General features: G+C 45.8%; 1 protein-coding gene across 4 annotated transcripts in view; it reads right to left on the bottom strand.

The window, feature by feature from the left end:
• Positions 1-24,509, bottom strand: part of PEMT (phosphatidylethanolamine N-methyltransferase) — a 78,835-nt gene that overhangs the window by 23,038 nt on the left and 31,288 nt on the right. For all 4 annotated transcript variants that reach the window (XM_029577149.1, XM_029577147.1, XM_029577148.1 and 1 more), the window contains 2 exons: positions 17,737-17,852; positions 1,568-1,713 (listed from right to left, as the gene is read on the bottom strand). In XM_029577149.1, coding sequence (XP_029433009.1) covers positions 1,568-1,713; positions 17,737-17,852 — 262 coding nt within the window. The remainder of the gene's footprint in view (positions 1-1,567; positions 1,714-17,736; positions 17,853-24,509) is intronic.

The following is a 24,509-nucleotide window of genomic DNA, read 5'->3' as shown; positions in this document are numbered from 1 at the left end:
CGTCGACAGCTCTCACGCCGAGGGCCGCCCCACCGACCAAGAATCGGAGCATGACCAAGGGGGGAGGGTGGGGGGCTTTTCTCCCGATTCAATTTAAGCATCCTACCAGGATACAGACTTTGTTTCTCACAAAACGGAGGCAATTTGCCCCCCGGGCTTCACGGACCCAGTCTTCATGATGCACGAGAAGTCTCCCAGCACCAGGAAAGGAAGTTGCCAAATAACGAATACAGTCAGAAAGGTCCGGAAAGCACATCAGCTCGGGCTATGGTATCATTTACCTTCCTTATAATGCAGGGACCTTAACTTCTCCTGGGAATTTATCAGCATTTATTACATCAAAACAAAACTGGGGAAAAAATAAAATCATCATCATCATCATCAGTGGGGAAAAATGACTCCGCATTATTCCCAAGTAAATCTCTTCTTGCGATAATAAAATGCCGATAAGCTCCCCGGAGGAAGAAAAGAAACATTGAAAAGCAAAGGTCTCTGCTTATATTCCTCTCAGTTTTGGTGGGGTTTTTTATTTATTTATAATATTTATTTATAAGCTCCCAGGAGGAAGAAAAGAAACATTGAAAAGCAAAGGTCCCTGCTTATATTCCTCTCAGTTTTGGTGGGGTTTTTTATTTATTTATAATATTTATTTATTTATTTATAAGCTCCCCGGAGGAAGAAAAGAAACATTGAAAAGCAAAGGTCCCTGCTTATATTCCTCTCACGTTCGGTGTTTTATTTATTTATTTATTTTAAACTTGATCATAAGCTTTTACAAAATTTGACTCTGCCAAGTTTGCTCCCCTTGAAAATATTTTCTTGAGCTCTGTGCCGGCTCGGGGGGGGGGGGGGGGGGGGGGGCTGGCATGGATCCGCTCGTTCCCGGAGTAACCACGTCCGCAGGTAAAGGCCCGGAAGTCGTGGTCTGCAATTATAATACGAGCTTGGCGTCTCCTGCGTTGGATCTCTGCTAACCGCGGCTTTCTTCTGAACGGCAGCAGGGTCACGAGTTGTTATCGGGTAGGAGGTGGGAGACGGGGGGGGGAGCTAGCGTGTTGCCCCAGTCATCTCCCTGCAGAGCTGGAACCGAGTGTCGGGACAAGAGCTGAAAATAAAAATTGAACAAACCCAGAAACGACCAGACTTCCACGGTTGGGTCGCCGGCAACGACGCTACGGCTTTAACGGCCAGGGGTCAGTGACAGCTCCCCGGCTTCTACGGCCGGGGGGTGTGGGCGCGCGCCTCCGCGGATTTTCATGCTTGGCACGTAGAAGCGGTGGGGGGTGTTCGCTGGTCACGTTAAAGTAGTTGTTAATTGTTATGTTGTTTTAATAGTTATGTTAATGTTATTGCTATTGTTATTTATTGATGGTTATTTGTATTGTTGGGCTGCGGCCATTATCATCCACCATTAAACTATTATCGGAAAAGAGTTGCGGGAGTACGCAAATAATGGGTAAGGGTGTGACGGGTGGGGGAACGCAGCCTTTTCCACTGCCACGTTGTGACCAGACGGCTAGAATTAAACTTTGTGCAATGCATTCATTTCTGTAAACCGTATTCTTACCTAAATAGGTTCCCACAAATCCCAGCGCCGAGAAGCTGCTGACCACGAACAAGACCCCGCTCGCCAGGAGGATCAGGCCGGTGTAGTAAGCGCCTGGGAAGTCCAGCCCAGCAAACCTTGGCTGACTCTTCATGGCTTCTGCAAAACTGTGCAAAGAGAAACTTGCGGCATTACCAGGGATATCCAAATGTTAGAAAAAGGTTCGGAGCGGGGCCAGGAGGCTGAAAGATTTCCAAACTCAGGGCACCTGCATTAGAATAAAAGGGAAATCTCACTCCATCGACAGATCCCACAGGGATCTCGTAGATCATCTTTTCAGCATGGAACAAGAGGGCATCCTCTCTGAATAAGGGGTAAGGGATTTCAGCACCTCCATGTAAAAATGAGGATTGTGCTTGCCGGATACTCTGGAAGCAGATGCCTCTTTATTGGACTTAATACATTTTAATGACTAAGCTTTCAAGAGTTTCACTTCCCCTCATCAAGCGAAAACAAAAACCATCAGCTTCCTTTTTGGTTTTCATTTTGTTTTGACCCGACAGGGGGAGTACAGCTACCAAAAGCTCGTCAAGAAATGTACTGAAGTATCACCTTAGATTTTTTTTGTGTTCACCTTTATTTCCATACAAACAGTTATAATGAAATTATGGTAGTTAAGGCTGCAATACTAAATTAATTCAAAAGTAAATTGCATTGGTTTTGAAGAAAAAGATAATCGCGGGTCACGGTGACAGAATTACAGGCTAAAGAAAAACCGGCGATTCCGAGCTGCCCGCTATGAGGAAGTTTTTAAGAGAGCGTTGCTCGAGCAAAAAACGGCCCCGTGGTTCGCGCACGAGCAACGCATATTTTAAGAGGCCGGGAAGTACACGCGTGCATACCCGTGCGTGCGTCGAGAATGAGGAGGAAGAGGAGGGGGCAGGGCCGTGGGCGCTCCGGCGTGGGGGCCAAGACTTGCGCACGGAGCCCCCGGATTTTGCAAGGCTGAACACGGCAACACGCACCATGTCACCTGCGTAACTTTACTACTGGTCCTGATGAGGTTAAATCAGAAGGTCCACGCGCGAGAGCTGCTTCTTACGCTGTCTCGCATCTATGGAACCCACTACCCAGCAAGATCCAATCAGAATTTTATTACTTTCACTGCAGGAAACCAGAAAAATCCTGACTTTTACAGCTGTTTCTATATAATTGATTTTAGCTGATGTGTTTAAATTACTGCTTTTACTAAAGTAATGTGAACAGTTGACTTAGGTCCTCTTAGCTCTTATTAAGTGGATTTTTTTTTTTATTTAGTTTGTGGGGGGGTTTATTATTAATTTTTTTTTTTTTACTGATTTTTAATGTTTAACTTATGTTGATTATGTTTTTATTCTGTTATGATATATTTTTGTTTTATACATGTTGTTCTCTGCCTTGAGCTTTCTTTGGAAAGGCAGTTTATAAATCTGAAATAAAATTTCCCAGAAAATAAATTCACTATAACATTCAGTATCTACATACAGTCATCCACCTATTTATTATCCATTGCCCTTGGGATCTGAGCTAGGTCAGATAAATCGGAAGTGTTCATTTCTGGGCATCCAAATGATGCAGGCTGACTTTCTGCAGCATTTACTGGTGCAAGGCTGGTGTGTGGCTAGTGAGCAGAAGAAGCAGTAGCCTCCAAGGTCCAAACAGCAGTGAAGCGAGAGACAAGCAATCATGCAGGCAAGCAGGGGGAAAAGAGGAAGCAGCAGCGGAGATGGTATGAGAGAGAGGCTGAGGCACAGAAGTGGCCTCCGAGGTGTAAACAAAGGTAGCTGACTTGCAAGCAGGACAAGCCCCTGGTGGCCAGCTGTGTCTGGCCACCAAGTTGCTTATCTAGACTTTCTCAATTATCAAACCTTGGTATATTGATTAAGGAGAGGTTACTTGATGGTCATTTAATAGGTAAATGACCTGTCTCGAGAAACTACATTTTAGGCGATACATTCTATATCATTTTTTAAAATAATTCATTTGAGTGTTAATAAGTGTGCAGCACGTGGGCCATCGGTGGCGGTTAGAATATTTTTCATGCTAGCCACTAAAATCCCAATCCTTTCGAACTTTATGTTTAAAAGATTGTATGCAGACATCAATCACTGCGCCATTTCTTTAACGAATAATTTCAGCGTCTTACAGGGGAAGCAATAACAAGACTTCTCGAAGTCTGCAGAAATCGTGGCAATGCCTTGACATTGTGTTAGCTCTCAGCTCACAGTACACACACAGGCCCCACCTGTGCCGATTCACCGAGCTGGCCACTCTTCCAGGCCGGACGGTATGAAATCCACAGAAACAGCACAGCCTAACAACATTCCCGTCTGACATCTACATCTGAACAACAATGTTCACAGACTTGGCTTGCGTCCTTCCACAGGAAGATCACACAGTCAGTCCCATCTGTTGATTCTGCTGACACGATATACACAACGTTACAAATCCAAAGCAAAACAGTAAAAGGACTGGTATAGTAAGTATCGCAAGGTAACTAAAGAGACGGAGATGTGGAACAGGGGAGGTGGTAAAAAAAAAAAAAAAGGGAAGCTTGGTGGTGGTAAAGTTTATTTCTGGTGGGCAGTAATGATTTTATAAGGAAAAAGGTACTGGGGTCGGAGGGGAGAGAATGTGTGCCGGGTTCTCTCTCTACCCTCCTCCTTCAGCGAGTGGCAGGATGCACGGCAAATTCCAATCACACCTGGGGTCCTTCGCCTTCAGTTTAAACCGATTTTCACCCATAAATTCCTGGATTTTTCCCCCAGAATTGGCATTTGGCTTAGACTGATATTCCCCCTCCTTAGGATGATTAGAAAACTTCTCCGTAGCTGTAGAGATGCAGAGCTGCAAGGCCTCCAGCGTGGGCCAAGTTGCACGCCGCGTTTCAATGTCCCCCGACAGTGCAAGCGCTCACCCTCCAGTGCCGCCCACGCCGTGTTTCGTGTCCTGGCTCCTCACCCTGGCTCCTCACCCCCTGGCTCCTCACTCGTGGATGCATTTCAAGCAGGCCCTGTCCGCTAGGCGGCACTTTCCGGCAGGCTCGCTGGTCCTGCACGAAGGTTGCGGGAGGGCGGGAGCCTCCGTAAGCCGCTGCCGAGGGGGGAGAGAAGAAGAAGCCGGGAGCCATCAGCAGTAAGGATGAGGGAAGGGAGGGAGATTCTCGGCTGGGTGGGTGGGGGATGATGCTAGGCAAGGGACGGGGGTAGAGATGGGGACGCTGCTGAGTGGGTGGGTGGACGAATCTGATGATGTTATTCCATTATCCTGGCTTCTGTCCACCAAAATAAACTCCAATATTTACCTGGAAAGATTAACGAGTCTTTTTTTTTTTTTTCAAACCAATTTTCTCCTGTTTTTGGTCCCTATCATAATAAAGCCTGATAAATCCCTGGGAAAAATACAGAATAATAAAAACCGGGAAAAAAAAAAAAAGGTCCCTAATCGTGTCCTATCTGCAGAGACCTCTGTGGTGTGCAAAGCTCAGTGTCTTCCTGGTCGGTCCCTAATACTCTGCCAGACAGGAAGAGACCCCCCCTCATCCTGAAATGAAGCTGGAAGGAGGGGGCAATAAGTGTATCAGCAGCAGATGGTGAGGAGAGGGGTCAGGATGGGCCAAGAGGGCCTTCTCTGGCGGCAGCCGGTAACTTACCTACGCCTCGTTTCTCTCTGAAAGTTGCTACTGAACGGTCACTTAGTTTCACCCGTGTTAGGTGCTAGGATACTTTGCTACATTTCCTTTGAAAATTACCTGCCTTTGCTTTGTCTTGGCAGAGGGTGGGTAGGTTGGGTTTTTTTCTGACGGTGTTTTCCATAGTAGAGTCATCCTGAGAGTATCTTTCACTGTCCAGCACTGGATCCTGCTCCCACATTCCCACATATTCAGTGTTCATTTTGCCTATCTCCTGGCATCTAGCCCTGCAGGCAAACTTGCATCATTGTTTGTCCTGTAAAGGAGCCATGATAAAAAACCCAAAAACCATACACACATATACATGTCCATTTCCTCTGCAGGATCTTCATAACGATGTCTGTAATTAAACTTTGGTGCTTACTGATTTTATGTCTCTGCCATGACAAAATCGTTGCGGCAGACTCCAACCAATAACAGCAAGCCTTGTTCCCTGTGCATTTTTTAAACACACGTCCGGACTCACCAACATGTGGATAAATGCTAGGATGCCTTACCTTCCATCATCTGAAAAAGTGGTTAGTAACATCCATTTGAACGTATCATTGTGAGGCTGCAGCTTGCATCATCTGCCAGTACACGTCTGGCTTTAGGCAGCAAACTCCAGCAGCACCAGTGAGTGGTATCTGGCAACAGGAGGAGAGTCTCGGCATGGCAGCCTGACCTTCAGCCTTCTGCTGGAATGCATTTTATCCAATGTGCTACTCCAGTCAACGACGTCATCTGTCCTGGGCCCACCCTACTGCTTGCTATGGAAATGTCTAAAGTGACTTCCAAGAAACTTGTCATGCATGGTAGCGCACTACCACGGCACATGACATGCAAACAATTGAGATAAACACAACTGTTTGTTTATTTATTTTTTTTATCAGTACTGATAAAGGTAATCCTGTCCCAGTCCTCAGCAGTTCCATGCAACTAAATAAAATGATCCAGTTTCTGCTATTTCATGCCAAAAGAGTCTTGAATGAGAACACTGCATTTTCAGCCAAACCTATCCATATGAACAGCAAGTTTGCTTACTTGCATAGATAGCAGAATGAATCAGCCGTTAGGCGTGGTGACATCATCTGATGGCGCAATGCACGAGGGTTCCCCGCATTCTGCCTCATGAGCCTCTCAGATTCTTCCACAGCTAAAGTTTTAGCAGGGTTGTCGACTTCCCAGGGAGGCAGGCGGGCATTAAGAATGACCAACATCCTGCTGTCTTCAGAGAACCCTGTTTACAGGTAAGCAAACTTGCCTTCTCCATCGATAAAGCCATTATGTGTGGGGGCATCCCAAGCTGAGGGCTGTACTACAGAAGCAGAAATTTAAAGACAACTCTCGGCCCCACCAGGAGGAGAACAGACTACTGGGTGAAGAGGCTGCACAGAACTGCTGGTTCAAAGTTATCCTCTCCCCAGGACATACTGTGCAAAGAGTAATGGGACGTGAAGGTGTGCACAGACAATCCAAGCAGCAGCCTTACATGCGTCTTCAATGGAAGTGGCTCCGAGACGAGCCGCTGAAGTCGCCATGGCTCTCGCTTTCATGAGCCTTGAGAGAGTTTGTAATCTGCAAGCCAGGCAGCACGTAACATTGAGTGATACAGACCACTAGCCAACTGAACGGAGGTTGTTTGGCAACTGCCCCTTCCCAATCTATTGGGATCGTAGGACATGGAAAGTTGAGAAGATGGATGGGAAGGTTGAGTCTTCTTTAGGTAATACGGCAGGGCTCTTGTAGTCCAAGGAATGAAGAGCCATTCTCCTCTCTGCGCATGAGGTCCGAGGTAATTTTAACAGCTAATTTATTTCTGTGCTTCATCTTTTAGTATTTTTAGCTGTTATCCTTTTACGAATTTATTGTATTTCTCATGCTAAATATAATTGTACACAGTTGTGAAAGCTACGGCTGATGTGACGGTCTAGAAAATCAATAAACTGTAAACTATAAAGAACAATAGCTTGAATAATATGGAACACAGAAGACAGTTTATAAGGAACTCGGGGGTGGGTCCATAGAACCCAGAATCACCCCGATTGTGAAAAAACTGCAAGCAGAGTGAATATGAAAGCAGAGCCCAAGGTTCACTTACTCATCATGCATGGGAAACAAACACTTTCCAACACATTCCTGAGAAACTTCAGGTACACCGACTTAAAGGAGGTTTCTGGAGTTGAGTTATAACTTCACTGAGGTCCCAAGTCACTGGCGGTTTATTGACAGGAGGTCTGGAAGGCCACAGCTCTTTCACGAACTTGGAAACCAAAGGATGGAGAGAGATCAGAAGCCCTTCCACCTGCAGGTGATAACACTGCAACGGCATGGAGATAAACTGTAACCAAAGAGGAGCTGAGGCCTGCAGATGATACTGAAACAAATCGCTCGTGCCACAGGAGAAGGGATACAGTCTGCTGGCCCCACACCAAGTCAAGAATCTCTTCCTCTTGAAACCATAGGATCTTCCAGTCAAAGGCTTTCTAGCTAAAATCAATACGCCCTCCGCCTCCTTCGGAAGGTGTAAGGAGCCTACTGCACCCTCAACATGCATGCCATGTGGGCCAGCGATGGCAGAGTCTGCCATCCTCCTGAACGATGAGCCTTAATCCACCTGACTTCTTGGGGATAAGGAAATACAGGGAATAGAATCCTTGGCCACACTCCTGGGAAGGGACAATTTCAACTGTCCTCTGCCCGAGAAGATATTACACTTCCAGCAGTAGTTGAGCTGACTCGAGAAAGATCAGAGTTGAAGACTGATATCCACTGCGACAGAGGAGGTTGAGAGAAGGGTAAGCAGTAGCTATGTTCCATGATTCTCAGGTCCTTGGTTATCTGGAACCATTCTGGGAAGAAGGACTGAATCCTGTCCCCCACTGGAGGAGATGGGGAGGCGGGTCTCGGTCATTAAAAACTGGTGCCCAGTTTAGGTTGTATGTCTGCTACTGAGTCTAAGGCTGATGCTTTTCCCTCTGCGACCTCAAGTGAGCAGCAGCTACTGCTGAAGGCTAGGAGGAGCTCAATGACATTGAAAAGAGAGGAAGGCACTTCAAGAATGGGCATTTGTAAGAGAAGTAGAGGCACTGGGCAGAAATCTGTTGGTTCTCTGCCGAAGCTGAGGATTGTAATGTAATGTTGACTGATGCGGTTAAGTATGTCCTGGCATAGAATTTGGAACAGCCCTAATATGAAGGAAAATGTCCTCCATCAGACAGGAGAGATTCTAATCTCCTTCTTCAGTCTTCAGGACTGAAGCAGGCAAAGAAATCCTTCACTAGCTCCAATAACTGGTCTTCCACTAGTTTAGGGACCCTCTGAGCTGGAGTTGGAGGAGAGATCTTTAGAAAACAGATCAGCTCACCCTTGCTCAGGGCTGCCGGCAAAGCTGAAGAGGAACCTGGAGCCACGGCACCATCCCTGCCACAGAAGCAGCCCATTCCGAAGTGCTTGGTGTTGGTTGTATCGACAACTCCTGCCAACTATAGCGCCCCACTTCATAGATGGCAGTGGCATTTCCTTCTGTGCCATGACAGTCAACACAAGACTCTTGGACATGTGTGGCAAAGCCCTCCACTCTGACACCACTTATTGCACCAAAATCTGCCGGGCCAATTTTGTTGACTGCACCTTTAAACGTGAGCTCCATGCCAAAGGCATGGACGAGGCCTGGGTCAGCTCTGGTGTACGGCCCCAGCTGAGGACCTTTGCATGACTTGGCCAAATGGGATGGGATGGGAGGGGATATTAAACAGGCAAAAATATCCCTGGGTATTTTCAATTGACAGCTCATGGGTGCTGGATCCGATTGAGCTGGCATGCTTAAGGAGAAGCAGGAAATAGTCTTCCTCTCCCCCCCCCCCCCCATAAAACCATAGGACAGCTACCAGTCTGCAGGGCTGTGAGTTAGCTCACGCTGCGTCCCGTTGAAAGGTGGCAGACAGCACCCATTACTGCCGTGATGCCGGGCAGAAGAGCCAGGGAGCATGGTTTTCCCCAATATTTTACCATCACCTGGCTGCACTCTAGGGACTGCCTAAGTGAAGGACAAGGTAAGTTGTTCATCTGGGGTGATCAGGCAGCCGGAAATTCAGCCCACCTGACTTCTGGCCAGCAATCCACAGAGTCCTTCCTTGGTCAAAGAAATTGCGCAACAAAAGACGTTTCTTCCATTCTGTGTCTACTGGGGGGGCCGGTGTGAAACTCTTGAAAGGATCGGGCCCTGAAAGCAGCACATGAGCCTGGAGGAAAAACAAAGAGTGAGCCTAAAGTTTCAGTGACAACCAGCTGCGTGTGCTCTGGTAACCTAGTTCGGCGCCCGACGATTTATTGGCGAGGTGACTCTGTAACGAGCAGCTCGACTGTAAGACGCTGGGAAATAAAAGATTTCCTCCCCACCGTCTTCAGCTGGCGCTCTCAGTCATTTTCTTCACAGCTTCTTCTCCTCGGCAAAGCGTCTCCGCTCCTCCGAGAGCAAGGGGGTTACGTATTATTTAGGTCAGCGAGTTTCTCCCCCCCCCCCCCGAGACGTCTAACAGCGAGCGGGGAATCCGAGCAGCGTCGGCCCCTCGCTTTCTCCCCAGATCGTTAAACCTTGGGCCCAGCTCGGACGCAGCAGATGTGCTCTTGGGTTCTGGAGCAGCAGAATGAAATTCCTATTACCTGGGCTCCGGGTCACCTTTGGGAGCGGGGGGAGGGGGGTAGGGAATTCGACCCCTCCCCTTTCAGTCTGAATTCTGAAAGTAAATAAATACTGTTTAAAAGGAAAGGCGACTCGGTGCCAGCGCTGCCCGGGCACCGCTGCAGACGCAGGAAACTAGAGCAGCATTTGGACGCTCCTCGCGGCCCAGAAAGAGAGTGGACGACTGCAGTTTTGTTTGAGGAGATTTTTTTTTGGGGGGGGGGGGCATTTTTATTCTGCCTTTCCAGAATAAGCTCAAGGCGGATTGCGATTCGTGCACGGTAAAAGTCTCTTCGATCTAAGTGGGCGCCTGAGGCAACAGGACACGGAGGGCCTTGGCGGACGCGGGATATGAACCCACTTTTCAGCCCCGTGGGGATGAGGCGGTTAATAAATCTGAAAAGGAATTAATCCTGGTTTCCCCCATTGCCCTTATAATCACACTGCTCACACCAACAGGCCACTCCTCGCCCACCTGTAGCGGCTGTGCCTCCCTTCCAGCTACGGCTAACGGGAATGCCGTGCACCGAGACCCTCCTCCTGCAAACTCCTGCTGCTTTCCAAGGGCATTCCTTCATCGGGCTTACAACCCGGGCATAACGGAGAAGCTAAAAGCCTTAAAGTCTTCTCGGTTTTTTTGTGCATCGGATAAGCAAGAGTTATGCGCACGGGCATACGTAGATAACACAAATTATAAAACAGCGTAAAGTCTCTAACACGTCACCGAGGTCTGATCTCCCTGGCACTCAAGCATCTCCTTATACAGATCCCAGTGCCTCTGACCCAGGGGAGAACAAGGGTGAGCTTTCCACTCACTTTCGGCCGAGGGAAGAGGCGTGTCGCTATAGTAACAAAGACGCTGCTTTCAGTATTTGCTAGTCTAAGTTCAATGTTAGTAGCAAGCCAAATTCAAACCACGTGAAAGGATTTCTTGTGTAGACTGAATTCATTCTGTTTTCCTAAAACCATGCAGTGTATTTAGACCCACAAATGCTTTGTGCATTGTACGCTCTGTCGTATATTATTCCCTCTAGGACTTCTACAACGAGTTTTATTGTATAATGCCGACTATAAGAATTTTTAAATAAACAAACAGATGTCTTTTAATGATATTCACAACCAGATGTGGCAGAGCCGTAGCATGGCACGGTGCCACTGCATTTACTGCATCGAATTAACAAGCCAGGGCTGCAATCCTCCGGGCTTTGCCACAGTGTTACAGACCAGGACACAGGTGATCTGAGGTTATATTGAAATCGTCGGCTCAGTGTGCTGAGGAAGTCAAAAAAGCAAACAGAATGTTAGAAATTATTAGGAAGGGAATGGTGAATAAAATGGAAAATGTCATAATGCCTCTGTATTGCTCCATGGTGAGACCACACCTTGAATACTGTGTACAATTCTGGTCGCCGCATCTCAAAAAAGATATAATTGCGATGGAGAAGGTACAGAGAAGGGCTACCAAAATGATAAAGGGGATGGAACAGCTCCCCTATGAGGAAAGGCTGTTGATCTCTCTCTCTCTCTCTTTTATGGGCAAGCCTATGCAGAATAAATCACACACGGCAGGGTCACGGCCAGCGAACAAATACAGGAGCCAGCACTGCCACTGAGCAACGTCTGCTGCTGCCTTCCTGAATCGGCCAGGGAGCCCCCGACGCTCGCTTCCCTGCTAAGGGAGAACATTTCAGGGCACTGAAGGGGCCCTGCACTTCCAGCCGTCGCTCCCTTACAAATCGCCCTTTCTCCGGGCCATTCGGGGAGAATGGAAGAACATTTCTTACTTCTGACTCGCAGGGCGGCCTCCGTCGGTTCCACAGAGGTTTTACTTCCGCTATGCATCTCCCCCAAACGGCTTCCGCAAACTTTGCCGATAGCAAAGCATCGGCACTCGTGCTTTCCCGAGCACTTTACGCTAGGGACCGTGACGCCATAACTTTAGCATCGGTCGGTCGCGCTGTAGGAACGTTCCGGATTGCTGTCCCGGTTCTTTTCTGCAGCTCCGTCTTCTGAACCCGGCTTCACAACCCTCCTGAGCGACTTCCCCCGACGGACGCACGCAGGCAGCTCGTGCTGCCGTTAACACCGGGTTTCCATCAATTTCTGGATGCACCGGCTGAGGACCTTTATAATACCGAGTTATTGGATTTAAACAAAAAGACTGCGTTGCGCTCACCTCCAGTGAACGCGGCCCCCCCTTCCCCAGTGCACTCTCTCTCTCCACTTTCCGAGACCGCAGACAATAGCGATGAGTCAGAAATGGATACACAATTTTCTAAGAAGAAAGAGGCGGCAGTCATTTGAGACTAAATATTGCTGTGATTAGTAAAGGCCAGTTTAAGATTCAGGAAAGACAAAAGGGGAACTCGAAAAGCAAATCAGGGAGAGAGAGAGAGTGTCATAATTATCATGAATACAATAAATGTGGCTATGTCCGTAGCAGGGCTCCTGGGAAAAGCAGGACAGATGTAGGACAGGTGGCAGTGAAATGATGAAGTAGCTTTCTTCTTCAAAACTACTGGCAAAAGAAGTCATAGCCCTGGCAAGGTCATCAAATGAACTTGTACTCTGACCCGACAAACCAAAGTCTTTTTACATATAAACCCATTCATAGTAACACAGTAATATAGTAACACAATAACACAGCGACAGTAATATAGTAACAGTTATAGTAACAGCAATATAGTAACACAGCGACACAGTAATATAGTAACAGTTATAGTAACAGCAATATAGTAACACAGCGACACAGTAATATAGTAACACAGCGACACAGTAATACAGTAACAGCAATATAGTAACACAGCGACACAGTAATATAGTAACAGTTATAGCAACAGCAATATAGTAACATAGTAACAGCAATATAGTAACAGCGACACAGTAATATAGCAACAGTTATAGCAACAGCAATATAGTAACACAGCGACAGTTATAGCAATATAGTAACACAGCGTCACAGTAATATAGTAACACTAATATAGTAACACAATAACACAGCAACATAGCAATATAGTAAGACAGCGACACAGTAATATAGTAACACAGCGACACAGTAATATAGTAAGACAGCGACACAGTAAATGTCAGCTGAAAAAGACACACATGATCTATCCAGTGTGCCCAGTCTTCTTTATTTCTTCTTAGGGTAATTGTTGCTCTGTGTAGGTTATCCCAGTCAACATGGGTTTCCATTTCTTTGTCGCCATCATTTATCCACTAGGAAATCCTTTGTGCTTATTGCATGGTCTTTTGAATTCCATGACCATCCTTGTCTTCATGACCTCTTTTCTGGGAGGGCATTCCATGTATCCACCCATATTTCCCTGACATTGCTCCTTATTCGATCCCTTGTTCTACAGTTTGATTCCTGTGCTTTATTAATGCCTTTCAGGTATTTATAGGTCCATATCATATCACCCCTAACTCTCCTCTCCTCCAGGGTAAAAGAGTTATGAGATGAGACCTTCAGTCTCATCTCATAACTCTTTTGGTGCAGGCCCCACACCATGTTGGTCGCCTTTCTCTGGACTGCTCTGATCCTCTCTCTGCCCTTTTTGAGATGCGGTCTTTCAAACACTAAACTCCAGATGAGGCCTCATCAATGGCCTGTACAGTGACATTATCACCTCCTTTCTCCTGCCTCTTTCTATGCAGCCCAGCAGCCACTGCCTTCTCACATTGCTTCACCACCTTCAGATCAAGGTCTCTCTCGCCACCTCCCCATCACATACAGCTCTTTTGGATTACCACATCCTGGAAGCAGGACTCTGTACTTCTTGGCATTCAATACTAATTGCTATATCTGTGACCGCTCCTCAAGCTCTCTTAAATCACTTCTCATTCTCTCTCTCCTTCAGGCATGCAGAGCTTAGCATCATCCGCAAATAAGACAAACTTTACCTTCTATCCCTTCCGCAATGTCCCAAGGATCAGTCCCAGAATCGATCCTTGGGAACTCCGCTTAACACTCTTCTCTCCTCAAGGTAGATTCCATTTATGACGACTCACTGTCATCTGTCAAGCAACCAATTTCTGATCTATTTCACCATCTTGGGACCCATTCCTGGGCTTTTCCATTTCTTCATGAGCTTTCTATGCAGGACTGTATCAAAAGCTTTGCTGTAATCCAGATACATCACATCAAGTGCTCTTCCTTGATCTAATTCTGTAATCAGTCAGCTTTGTCTGACATGATCCTCCTCTGGTAAAGCCATCGAGAAAACCACTGAATTGCAGATAATTCTCTATCGTTTCCTTCAGACGTGTCTCCATTAGTTTTTTTTCCACCACCAAGGTAAGGCTCGTTGGTCTGTAGTTTCCAGGCTCCTCCCATTTTTGTGAAGAGGGATCACAATCGCCTTTCTTTCTTCAATCCTGCGGATCAACTCTCATTACCAAGGATCTATTAAACAGGTCTTTCAGAGGCCCTGCCAGCGCCTCCCTGAGCTCCTTCAGCACCCTGGGATGTATCTCATCAGGCGTGTAGCCAGCATACAACTAACAAATACCGTACCCCTCACAAACATTTTATTCCAGTCTTCCAGATCAGGTGATCAGAGCACAAATATACGGAGGACGTGATCTTTCAGAGAACTCAAGGTTGCGGTAGTTTTAGTATATTCTCCATCAAAAGGCCTGTGCAAGCCAGGGACGCAAGAAGAAGACTAGATTTGCTTTAAAAATCACAGGATGAGTCACTGAAGCCATTTGAAGAAGAAAATACTGCACATAAACGACTGCCGTATGCTTGAGGGGATGCTGGAAGGGTTCCATGAGAACCTCTTGTCATCACAAATCATAGCTGGAGCTCCACTGTCACTTAAAAACGCAATGACCGTCTCGTCGAGTATTTCTTCACGGAGAGGGTGGTGGATGCCTGGAATGCTCTTCCGGAGGAAGTGGTGAAGACTAAAATTGTGAAAGATTTCAAAGCGGCGTGGGATAAACACTGTGGATCCATAAAGGCTAGAGGATGGGAATGAAGAGTAGAGCCATGGGGGTGGCTTGCTGGAATGACAGCTACTACCTGGTGATTTCTACCCTTACTCAAAAAAATCCCTTGCACAGTTAATGCAACCCCAACGTTGCTCTCTGCTTCAACAGCAAAGGGAAATATGGAAAAGAGGATTTGCATTCAGATAACAATCAAAAAGGACTGAACTACACAATCTGGGTAAATAAATAAACGTGGGGGTAGCTTGCTTATTACGGCAGTTACTACCCTAAACCAATTAAGCCTGATACATCACTCGAATGCATACACAGCGTTGCTCACTGCTTCTACGGCAGGGGAAAATGTGGAAAAGAGGATTAGCATTCAGACAACAACCAACAAGGACTAAACTTCATGATCTGGGTAAACAAATAAGCATGGGAGTAGCTTGCTTATTACGGCGTTTGCTACCCTAAACCAGTTAAGCCTGATATATCACTTTGAATACATATATGGTGCTGCTCTCTGCTTCTACGGTAGGGGGAAAAAAGTAGAAAACAGGATTTACATTCAGGCAACAACCAACAAGACATAAATCTGTGCAGTCTGGGTGAGCAAGCATCGGGGTAGCTTGCTTGATGCGGCGGTTACAACCCTTAAACATAAGCCTGATGCTCACCTTTGATGCAACACCAACATTACTCTCTGCATCAATGACAGGAGATGGCAGGAAACTTGAATCAAACAGTTACCAACAAGAGCCCTGAAGTTGGTGGTCTGTGAAACAGATAAGTATGGAAACAGATACGTATGGGAAAATAAGTGTGGGAGCTTGCTGGGCAGACTGGATGGGCCGATTGGTCTTTTTCTGCCGTCATTTCTATGTTCCGTCCCCTTCTCTCAAGCCACATCTGCCTCATAAGCCATTGCACCTGCCAGAATGCTTATTAAATTTCTCAGTTTACATTTAGGTACCTTAGAAACCAAATAAAGGCTTCATGCCCCATCCTGGAAAAGCAAAAAAAAAAGATCATTGCCGATGAATTGCTAACCTGGCTAGTCTTGCGCTACACATCTCACACTTATGAAATGCAAATAGACTTATCTCAGTAAAACAAAAGTGGCATAGAAAGGAAAAATGTTTATTGCCCTCAATTACACTGTTTTCAATTAAACTATGATCTACCCTCATTATCTACTTTCCGACCCGTTGTCCTGAACGCTGTCATAAGAGCATAAGAATTGCCATACTAGGTCAGACTGAGGGTTCATCAAGCCCAGTATCCTGTTTCCAAGTCAAGTCACAAGAACCTGGAAAGCACCCAAACATTAAATAAATCTCAAGCTACTATTGCTTATTGATTACCGTATTAGCAGTTTATGGATTTATCCTTTAGGAACTTATCCAAACCTTTTTTAAACCCAGTTACACTAACTGCTGTAACCACATCCTCTGGCAATGAATTCCAGAGCTTAACTATGCCCCGAGTGAAAAATAATTTCTTCAATTTGTTTTAAATGAGCTACTTGCTAACTTCAAGGAGTGCCCCCCTGGTCCTTCTATTATCTGAGAGAGTAAATAACTGATTCACATTAAACTTCCTCAAGTCCTTTCATGATTTTATAGACCTCTATCATATTCCCCCCCTCTGTCGTCTCTTCTCCAAACTGAACAGCCCTAACTTCTTTAGCCTTTCCTCATAGGGGAGCTGTTCCATCCCCTTTATCATTTTGGTTGCCCTTCTCTGTACCTTCTCCATCGCAATTATATCTTTTTTGAGATGTGGTGACCAGAATTGTACACAGTATTCAAGGTGCGGTCTCACCATGGAGCGATACAGAGGCATTATGACATTTTCCGTTTTATTCACCATTCCCTTCCTAATAATTCCCAACATTCTGTTTGCTTTTTTAATTGCCACAGCACATTGGGCCAAGTTAGCAATGCTTGTGCATTGCTAACTCGGGCTGCTTGGGTGGCTTTACTGGCACAGTCCAGCTCTATGGATCTAATGAAAACCACCCAACAGGAGATGGGTCTGGGGGCAAACGCATCGCATGAGCTCCTGGTTTTCAAGCAGCAGGAGAATGATAGGTGCAGGAAGGGAGAGCATAACCAGCAGAAAGCTGGCAATAATTCCTCTGTACAGATCGCTGGCAAAAACCTCCTTTTGCGTGTTGGGCTCAGTTCTGAATTCTGCATCACTGGGGGAACCCCAAGTAGGGTCCGCAGTATTGTGTAGCAAGAAGGGAAAATGGACAGGTTGGATGAGCCTAGTGGTTGGAGCAGCAGGCTGAGAGCCAGGGAAGACAGGGCTGAAATCCTGCGGACGCTCCCTATCGCCTTGAGCAGGTCACGTTGCCCACCGTTGCCTCATTTATGAAGCCATGTTAGGCTGTGCAGTAAACGGCCCGACAGCGATAAGGCGAGGTATTTAAAATACCTCGCCTTATTCTGCCACCGGCACCGCGCGTTCACGATAATGAGCTGAGGAGCAAACGCGTGCTAATCTGCTCATTCACTCCCTAAAAACATGCAAATCAAATAACGTGGCTTGCTTCAAAAATCACAAGCCACACTATTGGAGTTAGTCAGCCTGGTCTCTCACTATAGGTCGGAGTATATATGTGGGCACCACTGGGCCTGGTCACCCGTTGAACCTGTGCAGCAAAATACAACAGCAACAATTAAAAAGGGTGATCCCGGGGGAGCAGGTTTTTAAAACAGAATTAAAAAAAACAAAACCAAAAACACACATCTCTCGCCAGGTCTCAACTGTCCTCTTTATACAAGTAGCAAATAAGACAGCAATTAAGGGGTTAACAGAAATAACCTGCTGCTGCAAAACAGGCCTCCTTACCAGTGACTCCTTAAGATGGCGAGCAGCACAAGGATCACTCCCAAGCAGTAACATCCTGTATACGGTGAGCCAAGCAGCCTGGTCAGGGAGCGAGTCTTGTGCTCCCATCTTGCTACCTGAAGAGACAAGCAAAGTTTTAAAAAATCCCAGCAACCGTGCAACTCAGACCCCAAAGGGATGAGGACATTTCAGTAGGCGCTCTTATCTACGCACCCGCTCTTCCACAGCCAACTCCCCGGTCTGTGCACTATGCTCCCTCTCTGGCCGCGTTCACATCCAGTTTGAAACTGTTTGTTAAAATTCAAAGTACTTCTCTATAATGCACGCTTTACAGATTCTTGCAAGCTCATTGGAGCAGGGACTCTCTCACGTGTGTCTGTACAGCGCTGTGTAAGTCCAGTAGCATTTTAAAAACGATAAATAGTAGTAGGAAGTAGAAAGATGCCCAGGACAAGATCACGTCAAGTAAAATTCTAGGATAGCTGCGTGAGGAAACGTTTCGGGTGTCGGGCATCCCTGTACCCTGCTCAGCTCAGCCCCTTCCCTCTGCTGGTGATGGGTGGCAAAAGGGGGGGTTGAATGCAAATAAACCCCCATCTGAAGGCTCCAGTAATGAAGACCACAGATCGGGAACTGTGCTAGTGGTCATCCCTGGTGCTCATAAGGCCCCGACAGAGTTTGAGCCTTGCTTAGCTGCCCGGCCTCTCCAATGTCAGCTGCACTAGCTGAACATTTTTTTTATTTCAGTCTCTGCTCTACTCGTGAAAGGAATTGCAAGGAGCGGGTACGGAAGAGAACTGGCGGCAGCAGGAGATGCGTTTTCACCGAACTCAGGTGGAGCTGAAACTTTCGCCTCGGTCGAGTACTTCGGGATATGAGCAAACCGCAGGGCCGCAGATGAAAAGGAGGAGAGATAATTGAATTAAGCAATTTAATAATTGCTCCCTAAATTACAAAATCCACTCACTGTTCTTTAACAAAAGACCGATCTGTATTCCTTGGGCCAGAAAGTATAAAAATGTTTTGTCAGCACAGAATGAATACGGCGGGCACTGGCGTGTTAGGCTGCTGCTACAATAGGATCCGCTGCCGGATTTCTGCGGAAGTTAAACTTTTTTTTTTTTAATGTTAAAAAAAAAAAAAAAAAAATCGGATATAGGTAAGGAAGCAACACTATTCTGGGTAGCAAGGAGGAGGCTCAGGACTGCATTGTTTTCATGTTACATGCGTAGCCACCCCCAGCACAAAACCATCAAGAGCCCTCTCTCCTCATCCTGTTAATTCTTTTTTCAGCTTCCTGCCCGTTCGTTCGTATCTCTCTGCCCTTCCTCCCGGCTCCAGGGCTGAGACTGTGGATGGGGATTGTGCTCGCTGCTACATGAGCCGGCCTCCGTCAATGCTTCTTTAGAGACAGAAGTGGTTCCGGAGGACTGGAGGCAGGCGGATGTGGTTTCTTCTTCACAAAAAGTGGGAGGCTGGGAACTACAGGCCTGTCGCAGTCTGAGGCGGAGAGTAAATGAATGAAGTTTGCCGCATTCCTGGAATGCAATGGATGATGAGATCTCAGGCTCTTTAGATCTTGTTAGTCAAAGCGGATCAATGACCAGGCCAGGTGGATGCAGTTAGGACGCAGCTCCACACAGGCTCCGAACTAATCAGCCTTGGTTTGGGCCCTAAGGCGATTGGTTGGATGGGAAGCAGTAAGTGGGAGTTCATTCCAAGGGGGGGGCCGCAGGGATCGGTCTGGGGGGGGCCCAGCTTCTTTTCAACATTTTCACAAGTCATATTGCGTAAGGACCGCCAGGAAAGGTTCTACCTTTTTTGCGGATCCCAAAATCTGCAGCAGGATAGGAACCCAAAAAGAGGTGTGGGGAAGATGAGGAGAGATCTAGCAAAGCCGGAGAAGCGATCCAGCGTCTGCCAGCCACCGGAAGGCAGGGTCACGCATCTGGGTCGTCCTGAACAGGATGCGCAGGAGCTGCTTGGATGTTTAGAGCGAGGCAAGCTACCATTTTGTTTGGCCGTTTCTTTGATTTCTGAAAATAAACCTTTGCTCCTGACCAGTGCAGCCAAGTCTTGATGTCTTCCTTGGCCGTTCCAGACACCGAGACCAGTCCACTCGCTACAGCAAGATTAACTCACATTCTCTTAATGTTGGAAAGAAAACTCCTGGTCGGCGTAAAGTTTCTGGAGCTCGTGGTGCTGGGGTCCTGCAAGTTCACATGTTTAGTTTAGTTTATTAAAGTTTATGAATCATTTGGTATACAGAGCTCTGAGCGATTTACAGAATTACATGCACAATGTTTGCTTTCTGTGCATAAACCTTAGGTACATTAACTGCTGTGCACATAAAGCATTGTTTAGACTCCTAAATCATGGTCTGTGTGCATTCATTTTGATTTGTGTGCACTGTTCATTATTTCTGTGCACTTTTTTTTAAACTCCTGATACACTAACATACTATTAGCTCGCTGCACTGTGAGTTAACGGGTTTTTTTATTACTCATGTCTTATTACATTGGAGACTTAAGACTGGAAGCCTTCTGGGGAGAGGGAACTGCCTACTGTATCCGAACGTAACTAGTCTCGAGGTACGGCCTAAAAAATAAAAAACGGCAGCAGCAACGTTACACGTAAATTGCTAATCTCGCATAACGCAGGCCGATTTTCCCCCTCCTACATCGTGGTCATTAATGAAGCTAAACGTTTGCGCCTGCTCTTACGTGTTTCCAAGCAATGGCATAAAAGTGGTGAACGTTAGCAGAATGCCTACAACACGCCTACTTTCTGGGAAACTCAGCGCGCGCACACGTAGCTTCCAAACACGAGTCTGAAACACCCCTCATTCTCCCCTTCCCCCTGGAAACACCTCTCGTCTAAGCAACCAAACGTACGTATGTGCGTGCCGACGGGCAGATATGTTTGCACTTGTCCCCATTGGGCTATCTGGTGCCATAAGCCTTCCTTCAGAGCTGCCTGGGGATTCTCTCTCTCTCCCTCCGTGACTGCAGCAACAAAGCCTCCGCCCACGCCGTGCACCCAGAGCTCCCTCTGGCATCCAGCCACTAGGTCTTGCCATTGTCCCTCCACGGCATCCCCCGGCTGATCCAACCTGACCCGAAAACTGAGCCCAGGTCCCTCTGCACAGCGGAATGACAGGCTAGCCACTAAGCCACCGGGCTGACCACGTTTATTTTAGGATGCTCCATAGCAAGGCTCAGAGTCCTCTATGAAGACACAATTCCTAATAATTGGTGCCCACAATTACAAAATGCATCTTCAGGCATCAATAAACAACTGGTAAGGGATAAGGAGAGAGGGAAAAAAATAAAAGCGAAGGCTCCAGAAATTGTAGTTTGATACGAATTGTCAGCTGAAAGTGGTGTCAGGGAGTGTTAAAGGCCAAAGCAAAGAAGAATGTTTTAGATTTTTTTTTAAATTCTGTGTGAGATGTTATTTGTCTTAGATGGTCCGGGAGAGTGTTCCAGAGCATGCGGCCGGCGACTGAGAAGGCGCGTCTAGCCTTACTGACGGTGTCCCCAGGAGATTTTTGTGTAATGAACTAAGTTGTCTGCTGGGCTGGTAAATTCCGAGTAGAGCGCCTAGCCAAGTTGAGGGGTCATTGTGAATTAAATTATGGACGACAGATAAAGCTTTGTACTGTATTCTGAATTTTACTGGGAGCCAATGTATTGATGATCGTATTGAAGATGTGTGTTCTTTGCGGGAGGTGCCGGTCAAAATGCTTGCAGCTTTTTTTTGTATTAACTGTAAAGGGCGAAGAGCGTTGTCTGAGAGGCCGAGGTAGAGGGCATCGCAGTAGTCAATGCCTGTAAGAATAAGATTGTAAAATTGTACGGATGTCATGTGAAAACAGCAAAGGACAAATGCGATTTAGTAGATGTAGTTTATAGAATGAATTGTTTACTATTGTAGAGATATGGGAGGACATAGATAAGCGCGAGTCAATAAGCACACCAAGGTTTTGGGCTTTTGATACGATGGGAATCGATATACCATCTAAGAGTAAGTGAGAAGTGGGGCTGCAGGCAGAATGAGGAATAGGTGATAAGGGTATGACTTCTGTTTTAGAGGCGGTTGTTGGAAAGCCATCATTGTATTGTTTTGATAGATAGACAGTTGCGAGGGTGTTGGACCATGATGTGGAGTATGGTACGAAAAACTGGATGTCGTCAGCATAAATTCTGAATTGAATATTGAGGTTGCTAAGAAGGTGACAGGGGGTATTAAGTAGAATAGCAGAGACTGAAGAACCTTGACGTACACCAGTCAGAAAAATAGGGACCAATGTTAATCTGGTGTGGGCGATTGTGTAAGTAAGATTTGAACCAGTTTAATACAGCGTCGGTTATGCCTAAGGATTGTAATTGATGAATGAGTATTTTATGGTCAAGCGAGTCAAATGCAGCTGAGATATCAAGTAATACTACAATATAATCAGTGTTTGAATCGAAGCCGCGTAGTATAGTGTAAAATGAAGAGAGAAGCAGCGTTTCAGTGCTGTGATCTTTACGGAAACTGTGTTATTTGGATGAAGGCCAGAGTTATCAGATAGGTAGTCAATTAGTTGGTGAAGAATGATGGATTTGATGAGTTTTGCAAGAGAGGTAAGAGATGTGATCGGTCGAAGATTGGATAGGTTCGAAGTCTTCATTTTTTTTCTTTGGTTTTGGGCAGATAGGGCTTGATGGACCCTTGGTCTGACCCAGTATGGCATTTTCTTATGTTCTTATGCATCAGGGGTGTTTTATTGGCCTAAAATCAGAAACACTATTTATGTTATAATAGATATTAGATAAATACTGGAAAAAAAAAACACTACTTCCCCTTCTTTGCCTACCCTGGATCCTTCTGCTTCCACAGTAACGACTCCTCAGCTGCACAAATGTATGTATGTGATTCAACCAGAAAATGATACCCGATAATATCTGTGCCGCCAAGACACCGATAAACACTAATTTTTGGTACAACTGGCAAATAAACACCTCTATTTACAATTTATAAACAACTAACATCAGCAGCTCTAAATGTAGGGCATTCAGTTTATGCGCTGCAGAGACCCAGCAGCCCACATCAGTCTCTCTCTGTAATCCCAGACCTAATGCAATGCTATCCCACCGATGATTCTCCTCACACACAGCCCTATGGCCATCAGTTACAATCCCTTTCACTCCCCTTCGATCTGACAGGTCACAGACTCCTGCAACCTGTCCCCCTTCTGTGCTCTCAGTGGCAGGCTAGGTCCACGGTGCCTATGCAGTCACCTTCAAGGATATTTAGGCCATCGTTTACTAATGTTACCAGGTAACTACCGATCTTAGCCAGTCACAAATTACGTAATGCAATTCCCAGTCCCTGTGTCTTGAGAAATACCGCACTTTACAATCTGCTTGACCCTACTCTGAAGTACTGAGTTCTCGCATCCATTCTGCAGGTCCTCTTATTGTTAACAAATGGTCTAAGAATCCACAACAGCTCTGCTACTTACAATCCTGCAATCCTTTAGCAATTAAAGAAAATTACCATCCAAAAATGTCAGGAAATAATGAATTCCATGCACGGTTTTACTTTTAAAGTAAGTATAATTGTATGGAAAACCAGAATCTCTAAATATTAGAAGGATGATATACTCCCAAGGTCTGCATTACAAATGGAATCACCAAACTAACATCGGCACCCAGAGACTTTTCTACTCTTCGCTCAAAGTGTGTGGTCTCACTCAAAAGGGAGCCACCATGATCGAAAACTATGGCTGGGACGCGATTTCACGCTCGTCACATTCACACACGTACCATAAGAGTGACAAGTGGGGCCATATGGAAATATACAGCTAAACGAACACAAGCAGTGCCAAAAGCAAATATATACGCCTCTAAATAGAAATATTTATTAAAAAAAAATGTAAAATAATTCTTGAACAAGAAAGCCCAATAGACCTATATAAAAATGCCCATTTCTGTCCAGTCCCTCCCCCACTAATATCAAAACCAAAAGGAAAACCCATGAGGGCATCAATGTAGTTGAAACCGGCAATTTTGGGGTTTTGGATTTGTTCAAGTAATCCCTCTGTTTGTCTGTGGTTTTTACAGCGTTACAATAGACGTTCAAAAAAAAAGTATAAAGGAGGCTGTGAAGAACACCACAGATTATAAATTCAGGTTTTATTCTAAAATTCTGAGGGTGTTTATACGTATTATTTAAATATATATATTTTTTTATTTTGTAATATTATATTGTATATTTCATTATTTAATATTTTCCAGTTGGTATAATGAGCATGAAGTTGCAGAAAACTGACAACTAAAGGAATTCTTGGATTCAAATTTTTAAAATTGGCAATTACAAACATGAAGTTGTGTGTGTGATATTTGTTTTATTAGTTGATGGTATTTTAGGATATGGGTTTTTAAGGGGTGGTATCCCCTGAAGAAGACTGCAATTTGCCGTTCAAACCAGGTTCCTAGTCGGGATTAGATATAGGGTTTGATATTAGTGGGGGAGGGACTGGACAGAAGTGGGCATTTTTAGAGAGGTCTTTTGTGCTTTCTTGATGGTCAAGAATTAGTTTACTTTTTTTTTTTTTAATACGGTTTGGCGTACATGCCCCTAAATCACAAGACAATGATGTAAGTCTTGCTGCAGTCAGATCATGTCTCAGGTTAGCAGACTTTTCATGGACTTAGGTGACAGGAAGATTTCAGCCTCCTTGATGCTACTGCAGTATGGCGAGCGAGTACGGTTCGTGCAGTCTT

Source organism: Rhinatrema bivittatum, chromosome 14 (genome assembly GCF_901001135.1).
Source record: "Rhinatrema bivittatum chromosome 14, aRhiBiv1.1, whole genome shotgun sequence".
NCBI lineage: Eukaryota > Metazoa > Chordata > Amphibia > Gymnophiona > Rhinatrematidae > Rhinatrema > Rhinatrema bivittatum.
This window is presented reverse-complemented; position numbering and strand designations above follow the sequence as displayed.